This window comes from Nyctibius grandis, chromosome 4 (assembly GCF_013368605.1).
Source record: "Nyctibius grandis isolate bNycGra1 chromosome 4, bNycGra1.pri, whole genome shotgun sequence".
Taxonomy (NCBI): domain Eukaryota; kingdom Metazoa; phylum Chordata; class Aves; order Nyctibiiformes; family Nyctibiidae; genus Nyctibius; species Nyctibius grandis.
Window position 1 is genome coordinate 21,382,497 of NC_090661.1, and position 17,866 is coordinate 21,400,362.

At 41.9% G+C, this 17,866-nt stretch overlaps 1 protein-coding gene across 3 annotated transcripts; it reads left to right on the forward strand.

Moving 5' to 3' along the window:
* The first annotated feature begins 208 nt into the window (after positions 1-208).
* Positions 209-14,832, forward strand: EHF (ETS homologous factor). Of its 3 annotated transcripts, none has more exons than XM_068399032.1 (8): positions 209-308; positions 4,417-4,662; positions 4,981-5,040; positions 7,415-7,483; positions 7,575-7,643; positions 11,172-11,222; positions 13,713-13,908; positions 14,733-14,832. In XM_068399032.1, the coding sequence occupies exons 1-8, from the start codon at positions 212-214 to the stop codon at positions 14,830-14,832; spliced, it is 888 nt and encodes a 295-aa protein (XP_068255133.1). In that variant the 5' UTR covers positions 209-211. The 3 variants fall into 3 exon arrangements, with proteins under 3 accessions (XP_068255133.1, XP_068255134.1, XP_068255132.1); XM_068399031.1 differs by having other exon boundaries at positions 212-308; positions 11,163-11,222; XM_068399033.1 differs by lacking the exon at positions 7,575-7,643 and having other exon boundaries at positions 11,163-11,222.
* The last annotated feature ends 3,034 nt before the right edge of the window (positions 14,833-17,866 follow it).

Below are 17,866 nucleotides of genomic sequence, written 5' to 3' on the forward strand. Positions count from 1 at the left end.
TTCTTGCATATGCAAATCAATCATGGTAATGTTTATCATAAGGAGATTTTGTGGCAGTGGAAAAGGGGTTGTGGCAACATGTTCTTGATTTCAGTTCTATCTTCTACAAATGGAATTGGCTTCCTCACTTCCAGTGGATTTTTTTTTTTTTTTGCCGTTTACCTCTTGGACTAGACACTGCTCACTAAGCTGTTCGATTCACTTACAGATCATGATTTTGGAAGGAGCTGGCAGAATGAGTATCAATTCCAGCAGCAATCTACTCCACCAGCAGCCTTCCTGGACAGATGGATATTCCACATGCAGTGGTAAGAGGAATTCAGTGGCTCTGAGCCATGTTGTTTGGGGGGAGGCAGCGGCGGAAGGGGCTAATACTACCTTTAAGCATGCACAAGTAGTATTTTTCAGTAATAATAATTTACTGTAGTTTCACTTCTGGTAAGAAAAATTTCCATTTGTTACTTTATTTGTAAAAAGCTGAACTCGCAACACTAAGTTTCTGGAAGTGACCAGTTTATGATTAATTTTCTTACTGATTCTTTTTCTTAAAATGAATTTAGTGGTATTTGAAAGTGCCTAAAGTTCCCTCTCCTCAGTCCAGAATTCTTTCTCTCTTACATTTACCCCTCACGCCTTCTCTGAACCAACATTATTCTTCAATGCTTATCACCCCTCCAGCTTTCCAAGGGAATAGTCTTTTTGCTCCTTTACTGTATTTGCTTTTTCAGCTTTAATTACTAGATAGTTTTCCAATTAGACTGGCATTAGAGCACTAGATAGCTTGTGATCTGAGAACTTGTCTATTTTTTTATTATGTTTTTCTGATTATATGGCTATATATATGAAAATGTGTTCATATATATCCTCTCTCAGTATAAAAATATAGACGTATATGTATTTATAGTTCGACATAATTTTTAAAATACCCATTTTTAAAATGGGTAAACCTTAAAATGTGAGCAAACACATACTGCAGTTGTCTTTCTAATCCAAATAATTCTGCAACAAAACTTACAGTGAAAGTTCCCGCTCAACGAAACTCTTGTTCTTTTTCATGTGTAACTTCTAAATACAAAGGAATACATAAGTGTGCACTTAATAAATGTGCTGACTTTTCTGTAACAGATTCACGGGGAAAAAAGTCCTGGATGTGTTTCACTTTGCACCGGATTTTGTGAAGAGAAATGGTGGGGTCTGTTTTCATGTTTCCAGTGTGAAACTCCTCAGGATTCACTTATGTTTTAGATGGACAGGAAGCCGAAAGCTCTGACCAGCCTCTACGATCATTCACCACTTCCTTTTACCTAGCTGCTCTTTCCTCTCACTAAAGGCTCTCCATTTACATTAAGAGTCTAGTGGCCTCTGAAATTCCTTTATCCTTCTGAAGTGGTGGAAATACTTATCAGCCGCCTTTTCAGGGAAGACTTGATGGCTCCATCAAACCTTTATTCTCTGACATACCGCACTCGATCATTTCCACACTCATTCCCCAAATCCTTCAACAGGAGAATGAGAAAGAGTCCTGCAAACTCCCTAAGTTACTGACACAGACCTAGCTGGCCAATATTGACAAAGAAACCTAAGTAACTGAGGAGCTTTTTTGTGTTTACCTGGAAACTAGCATTGTGCACTGTATCTCAACCACAGAGACCTGAGGTCTAGCAGGACTTGAAAGGAGGTGATTTCTTAAAATGTGCCAACTCTGTTGCTTGTGGTCCTCTACCAATATCCACTGTTGTCAGTATTTGTCACAGCTTTGTGGGTAATCTTTTTCTTGGGGAGACAGAACTGACTGGTGCCACGTCCTCTAGTGAGGCTACTGTAGAGCTAGGCAGTGGTAGTCTTTCCTTCTCCTGTTAATTCAGCCACATCTGCAATTTCTCATTCCCTCATCCTTAAACCCTTCATGCACTTGTCAGCATTTTATCACACCACCATCTCTGCCTGGCATACTCCATTGTCCTCCTTTCCCAAGGAATAAATTGCACTGAACTCCTTTTGCCAGCCCTTCTGTGACAGCAGACCAAAGCAGTCCTGCCTTTGCTCTTATCTTATCTAATTATCCTATCCCTACATACAATTTCTTTAATTTGCACATGTAAATTATTGTCGTGCAATGACATACAACTGAGAGCGGTTTAAGATTGCCAAGAAAAGATTCAGAAATCCTAAAAAGAACATTAGGCAACTTCCGTAACTAAAAGTGAGTTTTACAACTGCATTCAAAAATCACCATACCAGACCACAGAAACAACATGCGTTCATCAGAACATGAGCTCTATCATGAAGCTCACAGCCATACTGATAGGCTTCTACTGTGGAACAATATCACAGAATCACAGAATGTTAGGGATTGGAAGGGACCTCGAAAGATCATCTAGTCCAATCCCCCTGCCGGAGCAGGATTGCCTAGACCATATCACACAGGAACGTGTCCAGGCGGGTTTTGAATGTCTCCAGAGAAGGAGACTCCGCAACCTCTCTGGGCAGCCTGTTCCAGTGTTCGGTCACCCTCACCGTAAAGAAGTTTTTCCTCATATTTATGTGGAACCTCCTGTGTTCCAGCTTACACCCATTGCCCCTTGTCCTGTCAAGGGATGTCACTGAGAAGAGCCTGGCTCCATCCTCATGACACTTGCCCTTTACATATTTATAAACATTAATGAGGTCACCCCTCAGTCTCCTCTTCTCCAAGCTAAAGAGACCCAGCTCCCTCAGCCTCTCCTCATAAGGGAGATGTTCCACTCCCTTAATCATCTTCGTGGCTCTGCGCTGGACTCTCTCTAGCAGTTCCCTGTCCTTCTTGAACTGAGGGGCCCAGAACTGGACACAATATTCCAGATGCGTCCTCACCAGGGCAGAGTAGAGGGGGAGGAGAACCTCTCTTGACCTGCTAACCACACCCCTTCTAATACACCCCAGGATGCCATTGGCCTTCTTGGCCACAAGGGCACATTGCTGGCTCATGGTCGTCTTGCTGTCCACTAGGACCCCCAGGTCCCTTTCCCCTACGCTGGTCTCCAACAGGTCTGCCCCCAACTTGTACTGGTACATGGGGTTGTTCTTGCCCAGATGCAGGACTCTACACTTGCCCTTGTTATATTTCATGAAATTTCTCCCCGCCCAACTCTCCAGCCTGTCCAGGTCTCTCTGAATGGCTGCGCAGCCTTCCGGTGCGTCAGCCACTCCTCCCAGTTTTGTGTCATCAGCGAACTTGCTGACAGTGCACTCTAGTCCCTCATCCAAGCCATTAATGAATATATTGAATAGTACTGGTCCCAGTACCGACCCTTGAGGGACTCCGCTAGACACAGGCCTCCAACTGGACTCTGTCCCATTGACCACCACTCTCTGGCTTCTTTCCTTCAGCCAGTTCACAATCCACCTCACTACCTGATCATCCAGACCACACTTCCTCAGTTTAGCTGTGAGGATGCTGTGGGAGACCGTGTCAAACGCTTTACTGAAATCAAGATAAACCACATCCACAGCTTTACCATCATCTATCCACCGGGTTACATCCTCATAAAAGGCTATCAAGTTGGTTAAGCATGACTTCCCCTTGGTGAAGCCATGTTGAGTGCCCCTAATGATCCCCCTATCCTTGATGTGCCTAGAGACAGCACCAAGAACAAGTTGTTCCATCACCTTTCCGGGGATGGAGGTGAGGCTGACCGGTCTATAGTTACCCGGGTCCTCCTTCTTGCCCTTTTTGAAGACTGGAGTGACATTCGCTTTCCTCCAGTCCTCAGGCACCTCTCCCGTTGCCCACGACTTAGCAAAGATGATGGAGAGTGGCCTAGCAATGACTTCCGCCAGCTCCCTCAGCACCCGCAGGTGCATCCCATCAGGGCCCATGGATTTATGGACGTCCAGATTGCTTAATTGGTCCCTGACCCAGCCCTCATCTACCAAGACAGATTCCTCCTCTATCCTGATTTTCCTCCTTTTACTGTTCTTTAATTTAATCCCACAATTCAGTCCTCATTAAGTCCTCATTCAAAGAAAATTTCCACGTCACATTATGAGAATTTTGCAAGGCTTTTACATCATTTTCTGATGCACTAAAATTATTTTCCCACACAAGGATCAACATACCTTTTCAACAATACTTCTGTAAGGTATCTTCCATCAAAGAATTTTGGTGTATTTAGCCAACATTAATAAATTAATTTCTATATACTCAATCTGCCAAGAGAGGTGTAATGTAATAATTCCCAGTTTTTAATTGGAAAATGGAGGCAAAAAACCAACAGTACCTTCTCCAGCAATAGCTACTGAGCTAGTGTTAAGGACTGAAAAAAGAATCTAGATCTATGGACTTGCAGGGCATGCAATTTAGCTATAGACCTTTCTTGTCATCAACATAATCCCATGATGCTAACAGAGACAGTAAATACCTATTTTCTTTTCCAGTGTCCAGCAGCTTTTATGGAACCCAGTGGCATGAAATACATCCGCAGTACTGGACTAAGTTTCAAGTCTGGGAGTGGCTGCAGCATCTCCTTGATACCAACCAACTGGATGCCAACTGCATACCCTTCCAGGAGTTTGATATCAACGGGGAACATCTGTGCAGTATGAGCCTGCAGGAATTCACTCAGGCAGCTGGGACAGCAGGGCAACTGCTTTACAGCAACCTTCAGCACCTAAAATGGAATGGTAAATAATTATTAGGCAGATACACATGTACAGTGGTCTGAATTCTGGGATCTTCAGAAGCCGCTTATGTTCCCCAGAGACCCACCTGGCAGATCTCATTTCCTGTGTTTGCTATACTGCTTATACCTAATTCACTGTATTGCTAAATTGCTTAGATATGACATAAGGCAGAAGTCTGAAGGACCAAGGGAAAGGGTATATTTCCCACTTCAAAATTAGCCCTCTGGCTCAGCTGTAGCCGTTGTTGCACAGAGCTAATACCTTGGATGCTTCTGTGCTCATTGTCATACGTCCTACCTGCCATATGCTTTCTTGCAGGCCAGTGTGGAAGTGACATGTACCAATCTCATAATGTCATTGTGAAGACAGAGCAAACAGGTGAGTAACAGTTAAGTAACTTGTCTTTTGATGGTGACAAAAAGGGGAAACCATTCCAAGAGAGAGATATCAAAATGGCATTAAATAAAATTGAAAGTGTATTATGCAGACAATGTCTACTTTTTTGAGGTTTCAGGTAGTACCACCATATCATAATTTGCATGTGGCCACTTTTCGTGGGAGACCTCTGCAGTATCAGCAGTCTATACTGATGTTCAGAGTTGGAATAGTTTGCAGTACTCAGTGAGTACAGCTTTGTAGAGGACTTCGTTCTATGTTTCATGCAGCAGATTTCAAACCAACTATTTTCACAGTATTCTCAGTTTAAAAAAAGAGAGAAAAAATATTTTGTTATGAAGTGCTGTTAATGCCTTGAAACGTGAGGAAATTTCCAAGCAAAACAACTTTTGAGAGAAAAATATTACATTTCAATTTGTTCACATGTTTCAATGAAATTGGAATTCAGGTAGTATTTTGATTTGACCAAATCTGCATTTTTCCTGTGGCAGTTCTTTTTCCCAGTGTGTTCATAGCTAGATCCCTTTCCTCCCAGGACTTCGTTTCACCGAGAAAAGAACTTCAGCTCGACTCAATCCTCCTCTTCAGGCACGATTATTTTCCTGGTTCCTTTGCCAGAGCACCTCTGTCCATAGCCAAACACTCTCTATCCCACTAGTCCCAGCCTCTTTATATGTGCGTGTGTTCATGAGCCATGTTTTACTATCTACTGGCAGAATAAATACAGATTTGTAGTATGCGATGTCTCCGACAAATACTGCCAGCCTGTTCATTCAGCTAACCTGAAGGAGCCCACTCTCTCCAGCTAGGGACACTACTCATCTTCTTGCAGCAGGCAAGCATTGCAATCTGCAATCCACTCCTTGCCTGTGCCTGCATAGTACAGGTGATGTGCAGGCAGCAGCCTTGATGCTTGCCATATAGGAAACTACAGTAATCCTTTAAGTTCTGATTTATGAGATCTTGGTATAATATTAGTTCCTCCTCCCACTAGAGATACACTGTGCAGTGCGAAATACCTCAGCTGCACATCCTGGAAAGGTCAAAGCCCAGGACCAACTGATGGTTCTTCTAGCTGTGCTGAATCAGAAATGGCTTGGTGGAACTCTGGCGATGCTGACCACAGGCAGTGGGAGTGGGTTTAGTTTCTGCATGGGGAGGAGCAGGCGATGTGGATTGGGGCTGCTGGGGAAGGGACTCCTCGTGAGCCAGCAGGGATAGGGCTGGTGGTTTAGAGGGGAAGCCTTCCTCATCCTAGTAGACCATCGCAGTTGCAAAGACATGAGTACTGAAAAAGGCCAAGATGGGAAGACCAGCTGTCTCCCCATGTTGTGGCTAGGTAAGGCCTGTTTTCAGAGGCAACATTAGGCAGATCAGGTATCCAAGCAAGCAAAGGGTGCGTGCTATTGTAGGAACAAAAGCTCTGGGTGCCCAAACATGCAGCTATTACTTAGCATGCCTGCTGAATTCCTATGTCATAAGTGGTAACTCAGCCAAACATTATGACTTAGCTATAAATCATTTTTGGTTGGTTTTTTTTTATTTCATTTAAATGAACATGAAAAAATTAAGTAAAACCTATATTTGAACCTTACATATCATCCTTTCTGATCTGAATTCAAAGGAAAAAGAGATTTTTAAGGCTTCTGACCTCAAAAATGCACTGTAGTGCAGTAATTTGGTGATCAATGTACAGGTCATAAAGACAATACTTCTGTTCTGCTTGTATTGATCCATCTGACCAGAAGGTCACTAAAAGTTATTCCTCTTTTATCATGAATGTGGTTTTTAGGTTAAGGATGGGGACTTGACATGCCTGGAATAAAATGGACCTTCATCTAGGATTAGGTTTTGATGTTCCTCACTACGTGCTTACACGTGAAGCTCTGTTTCAGAGGGGTCTTTCGAGTTCTACCATTATAGAAATACTCATTATAAGCATCTCCTGTATTACTAGATATTTGAGAACACTTTCATCTCTATGGCACCAAAGCACTGTCATAATCACCAGAGGCTGAGAATTCAGGACTGGATTGGGTAGAATTAGAGTTGATCTGGCATAGAAAATCTCCTTCAAGGGCAGGCATAAATGATACGTTAGCCAAGAAAAGGAAAAGCCTACTACATTATTTCTAAAAGTCAGTGCTTTGTGTAAGTACATTTGCCTGAGTATGCAAAACTGCATCCATAATTTGAGTGAAAGGAAATCATTTTGTGCATAGCCCCTTCACTTCTTGGTTCCCTTAACAGCTCTTTTTTTTGCACATTTCTTATTCCCCCAGTGCTCAATATTCACCTCTGTGGTAAAAAATGTTCTTTTAGTGATCTGATTTTCATTTTGGTCCTTTACCTTCAGATCCGTCATTAGTGGTGTCCTGGAAAGAAGATAATTACCTGTATGACAGTGGCTATGGTAGCACAGTAGGTAACTAACATCACAATACTTCATGCATTTCTGAGATGGTTTTATTGTTGTCTGAGGCTATTACTTTAAACGTCTTCTTTTTAATTCCCAGAGCTATTGGACAGTAAAACACTCTGTCGTGCTCAAATTTCCATGACGACACCTAGTCATCAGCTTCCTGGTAAGGAACTCGTAATTATATTGTTAATTGTTTGTCACTTGTCCCAGAGCTACTGACATATAATAGTCTCTGTGGTCTTCTGTTGTAGGATTGAATCTGAGCCTCCAGTAATTTTAAACCAAGCAATACTGATTCTGACAGTTCTTTTAGCTATCATTATTACAATAGCCAAGACAAAGAAGATCAAATAATCTGCAATCTCCTCATATCTTTTAAAGTGACTGAGTAAAAAGGGAAGATGTTAATGTCAGAGAGACAAGATGTCCCAGCTCCACCACACTTTTCTGTGGTGTAGCTGGGTATGGGCAAAAGAGTGACACGTTCCTCCCCAGAAGTGGTTGCGTTTCCCTAGTGAGCCACTGGTTCATGCTGAGTAGGCTGCTAGGTTTGGGGCCAGGTTTGGGGTCAGCCTGAGGGAGCCGTAGGGCAGACATCAAGACCTCTGCCCAACTGCACCAGCAGAAGAGCTTCCTACTTGAGCCCATCTCAGCTGACAGCAGGGCAGGCACCTCATGCATCTTCACCCCTCCATGGTGCTTCCACAGGGCAGAGATACTTTCTGCTAAAAGGCAAGAGAAAGAGCAAACCTGTTTGCCATAGTGCCTGGCAAAAGTGCAGTCCAGGCACACATGTCAGACAACAGTGGCAGAGGTGAGAGAGGGAGGCAGTGGGAAAAGAGGAGAGCAGAGATGGCAGGGGAGTGAGAAAGGGGGGAAAGAAAGGCAGGTCCTTCTTAGGAGGCAGTTAAGCAAACAGACCTGAGGAAGAAAGCAGTGTAAGTCATGGGAGACTGAGAAAGGAAAGGACACTGCTGTAGATGCAGCCTCGCAGGCGCTATCTCTGAACTGGGGGCAACCCTGTGACTCTGCATGTAGGTGGCAGTCACAGCCTCTGTGCCTGCCTGTTCACTGAGTCCCCCAGCCTCCCAGCACAGCTGGACTTGCCAAGTGACATACAGTTTAAGCTAATGCACTCAGCAATAAATAAGAAAAAAAGACAGAAAACCTGACCAGAAGAAGAAAACCACCAAATCTTAAAAAAACCCAGCCAAACACTCTATTTGCTTTCTCTGCCGCCTCCACCCACTCTCACAAGATGGCTACCAGGATTTCAGAGCTCTCTGACATGACTGGGGACCTGTCAAGATCCTGGCATGGTGTGTTTACACGCTGACTGCTTAAGCCTAGAGCTAGGGTGGCACGCCAAAGGCACAGCCTCCTGTAAAAACTACATTTGTATATCCCGTAAAAAAATGGCTCATTCCTGAATCATATGCAAATACTGTGCAACCTTTCGTCAAAAGTTTTGCAAGACAGCTTTGTTGAAACTGCATCATAACTCTTTTCATCTGTCCGGCCCCAGCCTCCTAACACGGCATGTTTGAAACCTGTCTCCATGTAGGAGCAGAGGCAGAGCAGGAGGCTATTTACACAGCTGAAATGCAGAATAAAACACCAGCTAGGCAGAAGGCAACTGCACTTCCAAGAATAAATCTCCAGCTAAGTGGAGCATAACAAACATTTGCAAGCAAATTGTGGGATTTTAAAATGAGAAGGATTTATATAAAAAGACTGTCATGGTTTTAACCATCAGGCAGCTAAATACCACGCAGCCATTAGTTCAGTCTCCCCTGCGCCCCAGGGAACGGGGGAGAGAATCAGAAGGTAAAGGTAAAAAGACTCGTAAGTTGAGATAAAAACAATTTAATAATTGAAAAAAAATGAAAAAAAAATAATAGAATATACAAACAAGTGATGCACAGTGCAACTGCTCACCACCTACTGACCAATGCCCAGCCCGTCCCTGGCTAGGAATCCCAGAGGAGAGAAATCCCAAAACCGTAATCCCGGAAGAGAGATAGAGCTTCCCAGCCAACCCTCATCTCTATGCTGATGCATGATATGGAATATTCCATTGGTCAATTTGGATGCGTTGCTCTGGCTATGCTCCCTCCCAGCTTCTTGTGCACCTGCACGCTAGCAAAACGTGGGAAGTGGAGAAGTCCTTGATTTCTTAGCAACAACGAAAAACATCAGTATATTATCAACATTCTTCTCATACCAAATCCCATACTAAATCCAAACCATAGCACTATTCTAGCTACTAAGAAGAAAAATAGCTTTATCCCAGCCAAAATCAGGACAAAGGCAAATAAAGGACTGTGTCCTGCTGTCCTCACCTGGAGTTCCCACTTACTTTTAATAACATCAGGGGAATCATAATCTGAGGAAAGGCAGTGAAATAAGCCTCATTTTACTTTTTTCCCCCTAAACTGAATGAGGTTCAGGCTAATTCCTGCTCTTTGAGAGTGGGAAGGCAAAATGATGCAGAGCACATTTGCTGCTTGGGGGTCAAGGACAATAATTATGTCAGGCTCAGAATAGTGGAGGTTAGGCTTATCCTCACTGACCTGTTCAGTTTATGTTTGCAGTTATGTATGAGTAAAGCAAGTGTATGGATAGCTTTGCATCTACCTTTTCACATGCAAATCCAACAAGTTTCTATGCAAATGAATATTTCCTGTGAGTCATTTTCCCATGCAAATGCCCAGTTTCCATGAAAAGTATGATAATCGTGCATTCATAGAAGCTGGGAAAATGTGCGTGGGACCTTAAGCTTTGCTTTATGGAATTCAGGCATGAAGTATGCTGAAAAGCAAACACAGAAGGGGCTCCCTCTCAGGACTATCCCACAGATTTCGCGACACTTAGAGCAATCAGATGAAAGCTATTCACTAATGATAAGAGCAGAGCCAGGCTGTGACGGTTTGAGGGCAGGAGGATTGAATATGCAGACTGCGAGGTGGGTTACAGTCATGAACAGGCCAAACTTTTCTTTTTCTTCATTTCTGAAGAAACGCTTGTGCCAGGAACCTTATTCCTCCTCTGTCTGGCTGCAGGTGATAAAGTATCATTGATGAGAAATGGCTTGTTTCTATGGCTCTGAGCCACAGAACAATATATTCACATCCAGCTGCCAAAAACTCCTACCAGCACAGCCCCGTTGCCCCACCCTGCCCCCTCAAACAATAACGTTTTGCCAGTTCATTATGTTTTAGTCAAGTAGGTGTTCTGTGCATTAGTACCAGCACATACATTTCACATTAGATCATCTCTTCGGAACCAAATATGCCCCCAAAGATACATGCTTCTGCAAAGACTAAGACATAATGGGACAATTCAGGATTCCTTTTATAGACATGATTGTCTTATTTTTCTCTCTCTCACACATAACATGAGGTGAGGTATTTGTTAATCAAATTTAGGTTTCAAAAGCCAAATGTTTACCTCTGCATTCATTCTTTATTCATCAATGGTCTCTTTGTGAAGTGTGCTGATTAACATACAGTACAGAAAACAAAACTCTCCCCCTTCCTCCTCACTTAGATTACCTTCTGAAAAGTGATTATCTTTAAAAGAGATATTAATTCTTTTTTGTGGTTTTATTTCTTTCAACCTGCTAGTCAATGGAAAGCCTTTAATCAAATTTACAAATAGGCTTCATTTTCCTTTTCTGCAGATCCTTCAGATGTGAAAAAATCGCAAGATCATACCCCAAAGTCCCACAGCAAGAAGCACAGTAAGTCAACATCCATGTTTATAATGGTTGATTGAAGGAAAAGAAACACATTGAAAGCAAATCCCCTTTGGGAGGGAAAAGGAAGCATTTTGAAAGCAAAACTTGTTAGATCATTGTTGTGATTGAATCCCCCCAAGGATCTGACTGCTTCTAGTACTGTTTGCTTACGTTATTTTTTACTCAGTATTGTTAAACTTTTCAAATTGTTTTTATCAGTGAGGACTTCTGGGGAAGCAACCAGAAACCAGTTGCCTCTGCCCCATGTTGAGCTGGGCTGGTGGACTGGAATAAAGGAATGATGAAGGAGACCCAGGATTAAATCAGGAAGGCCTGTGCGTAGGCATGGCCATGCTTCTACCCATGCCTGCTAGGTGCAGCATGTATCAGAGACCCTGCTCAGCGTCTCCTTGCAGAACTTCTCACGCATGGCATAATGAGCAAGCACCTGCCCCTCAATCCTGCCACCTTCTTCCCCTCTGATATGACCGTCTTTCCACTCCCCTCATCTGCTTTTTCTGCTAGTTTTGATTCAACCTGACTCTGAAGACAAGTTACCATAATTGTGATTTCTGGACAGAGTTCCACTAGTGTACTTTACTGAGATTTTTATGCTGCAAATACCTTCTATATGTCTTTTGCATCCTGTGTCATTGCCTGTTTCTTATAGAAAACCTTAATATTGGTCTTTCACTGCATTTTCTAGTATTTGAATTCATCCTGTTTCAATGTGGTCTCCAGATTATGTCTCTTCCTGACTCTTCTTACCCTACTCTGTGACTTTGCTCAACCAGAACTCTTGAACTTTTTATCTGCACACAGATACTTTGTTTCTTTTTTTGTGTGTGTGTTTGTATATCAGGGTTGCTAATGAATCAATTAGAACGGGTCTGAAAAGAGACCTGTGAAGAACTGAGGTCACTTGGTTTGTACAGATTAAAGAATGCTGAGGGGTGACCTCATCACAGTCTACAAGTTCCTCAAGGAGGGCAGTGGAGGAGGAGGTTCTGATCTCCTCTCTCTGGGGACCAACAACAGGACATCTGGAAATGGAATGAGGCTGCATCAAGGGAAGTTCGGACTGGACATTAGGAAAAGGTTCTTCACTGAGTGGGTAGTCAATCACTGGAACAGGCTCAGGGAAGTAGTCAGAGCACCAAGCCTGTCTGAGTTCAAGGAGCATCCGGACAAAGCTCTTAGTCATACAGTTTAGTTTTAGGTAGTCCTGCGAGGAGCCTGGAGTTGGACTCGACCATCCTTGTGGCTCCCTTCCAACTTGAGATATTCTATGATTCTAAGAACTCAGTCACAGCTTTGGCATATAGGAAAGATCACGTTGCCATGCTCGGCTAATCCCCTACATTTCCAGTTTCTTCAGTATCATACTGCTCTGTATCATGATCTGTTGAGTATGTTACTGATGTCGATAGACAAGTTCCACCACAGTTTATTGGTTCGAGAAAACAATTATAATTACAAAGAAAAATATTGGATTAGTTGACTGAAATCTAATTCTGCTCATGTTGCACTGTATACCATTTTTTATTTACCTTCACATCTTTGAATACTGTATTTCCTTCTTAATTTGGTCTAAACCCTTGCATGCTTTTAAAGTCAGACTGAAGGACTGCTATCCTTCCGGCCCACCTTGTCACCATGTTTGTTATTCTTCATTCATAAACTACTACATCTGACTTGTTGGATTTATGTAATCTTTTTTTCTTTTTGACCTGGGCTTTCTGGTGCCATCTCTACAGTAACTGTGGGATGGATTTGTGCTTAAACTGGGAGGTCTGCCTGTTGAACTTACGGATCTGGTTTTGCCTTTTCTAACATCACAGTCAACAACAACAACTTTTTTATACCCTTTTCACATAGTATTTTGGCTAGCCAGTTTTGTCACTATCCCTCTAACCACTCTACAGCTTCTTACTTCTGTAAGTCTACCTAAGAGACCTGGGACCAAATATTTATTGATGCAGAACAGCATTTCACCTCCTTTGCCTTCTGTCCGTCTTTTAAATGCGTGGAGATTCACTACCTGCTTCACAATTATCTTGGCTGTTTCACGTACCGCATGATAATATCATGTCACATGCCATACTGTGAAAGAATATCAGGAAAAATGGGCAAATGAGATGAGAGGAAGACTTAAACATGTTATCTTTAGGGCAGAAACATTGCCAAAGGCAGGAGGAAGCAGTGGATGGTTTGGACTCTGCTTCCCCTGGTTGCTGGGGCTTCTACCTGCCTGCCACGGGGCTCAGACTGCCAAAGGCTGATACTCACCTCCAGCCTCAGTATAAAGGCTGTCAGCATTTTTGCCTATATATCTCCAAGGTGGGGGTCCTGCGCTCCAGGAACTGTGGCCTGTCCCTACCGAGAGCTCACCATCTGTAGATGAGACACTGTAAGAACACGACATAAAAATGGGAAGCATAGCCCAGAGACCTCTTCAGACACTCCTTCCTCCTTCCTCCTTTCCTCTTTCAGACCCTCGAGGAACTCATCTTTGGGAATTTATTCGAGATATTCTTCTCAATCCTGAGAAAAACCCGGGATTAATCAAGTGGGAAGACCGGTCAGAAGGTGTGTTCAGATTTTTAAAATCCGAAGCTGTGGCTCAGCTCTGGGGAAAGAAGAAAAACAATAGCAGCATGACTTACGAGAAACTCAGCCGGGCTATGAGGTGAGCTGAGATATTGCTGTAGAAGACTTGGACATGAATGGAGAATCTGGTTGACTTTTAAAAATGAATTGTCAGCAGCACCTGTTGCTTTCTTTGACAGCTGAGTGTCTCCCACTAATCTTGAGAACGTAACATTATGGTTTTTGTCTTTTCTTTCCCCTCCTGTTTCTGTATACTATAATATATATAACATACATATGTGTTATACATATAATATATGTTCTGTTGCTTTTCACCCAAACAACCAATCTAGGAAGGAAACATGGTTGTAGCAAGCTGAAAATTCATGTGCTACTGAACTGGAAAGGCTTAAACGGCCCAGTAATGGCCAGAGACCTTGTTATTTCCAGCAATGTTCAGAAACTAGACAAACCCCCCACCCATTACCTTAAAATAGATTTACAAACTCTATGTGAGGCTTTTCTTTGCTCTTTGCTTTAACATTGAGAGCATTTTTCCATAATCTATGGAAGTTCAAAATGTATTTTTAAATGGAAGATGAGATTCTTTCCTGGTCCGATTTCAGATCCTGGCTTATCTGGAAAAAGCCCATGAAATCTCATAAGAATGTGTGATAAATATGGCAATATTCTATGGCATGAAATATGGTGAAATTCAAACTCAGAATATGATTAATATAAAGTAAAAAGAAGACATCATTTTTTTCTTGTGTCTTTCAGTTACAATAATCTTAGGTATTATATATATATCAATGGAAAATAAAGACTTTTCAGCTAGCTGAGGGATTGCCTAGTTGGCAGTGGCCTTTTAGGGCTGTAGGTGTATTTAATCTTAAATCTCTTTCTATGTTTTTATTTTAACAGATACTATTATAAAAGAGAAATCCTGGAGCGTGTGGATGGTCGGAGATTAGTATATAAATTTGGAAAAAATGCCCGTGGCTGGAGAGAAAACGAGAATTAAATATGTTAAGAAATAACATGTAAAACACCTGGATGTAAATATTCAAAGACTATTTTCTTATATTTATGTACCAAACTGGGGTGAAAACCAATTCTACTTCTGTCGGGAAGAAGGAACATTATCATTATTCGTGTTAAAATTATTTTATTTGAAGTATGTCCTGTATGGGGAAAAAATGTACACAGTTTTCTGTGGTGTAAGATAACATTATAGAATTATGATTATTTTTCCCTTCTTGTGAAGTTTTTCTCTTTTTTTTTTAAAAAAAATCGTACAGGCATAATGTGATTTATGACAATGCTGTGAGTCATGCAAAGAAAGCGAAGGAGCAAAATAGTAGGGCATTTAGGGAGTATGATAATCCACTTTGGAAGGCAACTATAAGTGGAGGAAACAGTAAAGCATCTCTGAGCCAAGTAGTCTTCTTCCATAGTCAGCTGGTTTATAGCTTTCATTGGCCAATATAACTTGTTCCTTCCTTCCTCTGATTTCTGAGTGTTTTAACACTTTGCTGGCTTTCGGTTGCTTTTGTTGAGTCAGATTGTGGGTTCCTCTTCAGTTAGCATATCCCAGTCACAGAGAACAGTGGCTCTGCAGGGTGACTGTCAGCATTTATTTGGAGAACCCGTACTACCTCCACCACTGGAACCTTCTTTTGTAGATAGAAGTTTAGGACCTGACCTTACCTGGTACTGAGTATCCTCCCTAATCTTCAAAGGGCATTCAGCTCATCCCAGGAAAAGGGCTATTTGTTTTTAATTAACATCTTTGAGATGAACTGCAGGAAGAGAGTCAATCTCAGGGACCAAAAGCTATTGAAGGAAGATGATTGTTTTCTGACTGGGCAAACTTACTAAAAGGCACCAGTTTCCCAGTAGAAGTATTAATACTCCTCCTACCCCCTTATATTCCTAATTAAAGCATTCAAATCCACACTATATGAAGCAGTGAGGAGGTGGGCAAGCAGAACTTGGCATGAGGGAGCAGTGTCCTCAGTTCCTTCAAGTCGTATGGTCCTCCTAGCAGGTCAAGTCTCACTTGGACAGATACTTTGAAAAAACCTTTGAGAAATGCAAAGCTCCATTGTGTGTAAATATTAGTTTCCTATGCTTGTCTCAAGTCTAACTCTATATTGTATTTGAATTTGTAAACTCTGCTTGTATTCTTAGTTGGAGAAAAACCCACCAACATATAGACACTGAGATTTTGTGGGACATTCAGATCTGTGTCAGTATTTTGGGCTCATCTCTAGCAGTGCTGTGTGGAGACTGAATGTTCTTTGGCACCTTTTTCTTTCTCCAAGTCACAAATGATTCCTGCTGGCACCAAGTACATGCAGAACATGGGGAAATAAAAACTAGAGGAGGCAGCACTTCACCAGGTCACTGAGTACATGAGATATGGGAGTTGAGAAACAGGATTTTCTTGGTGATGTTAACAGAGGTGAAACCAAGATCGATTCCAACTCACTTTCAGGGATGAGGAATTTGCAAAACAGTAACAGGGTCTGAGAAGTCCAGGACAAAAAGAAAAAAAAAAGAAAATTAATAATATTAAATTCATCCAATATCCATTTCGTCAGATGTCCCCTGGATTTAAATCCATATTAGCTTGAAATGTGGCAAGGTGCAGGTGGAGGTTGTAGGATATTCCATTTTTTGTTTGTCTTAAAAAGAAACAGAGACAAAACCAAGAGACAACACAAGTATCAATATAAAGGGCATCAAATGTGCTTAGCAACAATTTATAGGCAAACATGAGAGCCTAACTTGTTATCTACACGTGTAGGGCATGTCAAACACCACCACCGCCTCCTAGACTGCCTATGCCAGAGCTGTCATCATCAATTACCCATACATGACAATTTTTACTTTTCATAAGCTGGGTGGAGAGAGGTTCATCTTATTTACAAATCAAATAATAAGCCTCTGTACTTCAAAGCATTTTTTCTCTGTCTTTTTTTTTTTTTGACTGACTATGCAAGCTTTGCTTGCTTTTGCGCAACTCAATAATTTCCTTTTTTTAGCTTGATTAGCTACATTCCACTTCCTTTACCATCATTTTGTAGTTCATATAGCAAGAACCAGGCCACCAGATGAGGAGAGCCCCTTCACTTTGCTCCGAAGACTGTTCCCCCCACCCCATGGTTATTTGCAGCCCTTTGCTCCATGCTCTTCACCCTCCCCGCCCCCCCTCCCCAATCCACACCTTGGGTGAAAATCTGAAATCAGTGATACCGTCACAAATCCAGAGTACTGTTGTACCCTATCTCAGGCTAACATACATCTTACAGCAACTGATTGTAATACCTTCACAAAGCTGCTTGCTACCAGATCTCTCACCAAACTTCTTGGGAGATAAAATGAACTTGTGATATACACATGTCACCACTTGGTTACCAAGCAGCAGCTAAACCTGCTTTTAAAGGTTTTGAAAGATAAAGCTTTATTTAGAAGCATACTGCATAAATCTAGAGAGTGATTTATACTGGGGTGCAGTATAAACGCCAGTCTTCCACTGTCACGTCTTTCAGCACGTGGAAATCCTGCAAGTTTCTATTACCACTCTGCAGAACTTTTCAGACTAGGTGCTTGTCATTCAGCACTACAACAGCACAAAGTCAGAACAGAAGCCAGCCAACAGTTACTCTGTTTTACAAATATATTAACCTTTGCCTAAGACAAACACAAAGGACTTTAAAACTACAGCTCTTGCCAAGGACAAGAACCAACCAAAGGGAATCTTTTTACCAGACCTAAGCAAATGGAGAAAATGAAGAGATGAGTATTTATGTAAATTACAATTTAAACAAAAAGCATTTCTGATTGCTCTTTTCTTTCATATTTCAGAGGCTGAGCAATCATATTTTTAGCTCCAGCCTTTAAGTTAGCAGCTGCTGAACTGGTAGCACCATGTGTATAGATTTTTATTGTACCATAATTTTTCGTATGTATAAAGCTCTAGATAGGAAAGTATATTATATTTATATAGTTACATGCAAATCACACTGTCAAAGGTGTTGGCACGAGCACTC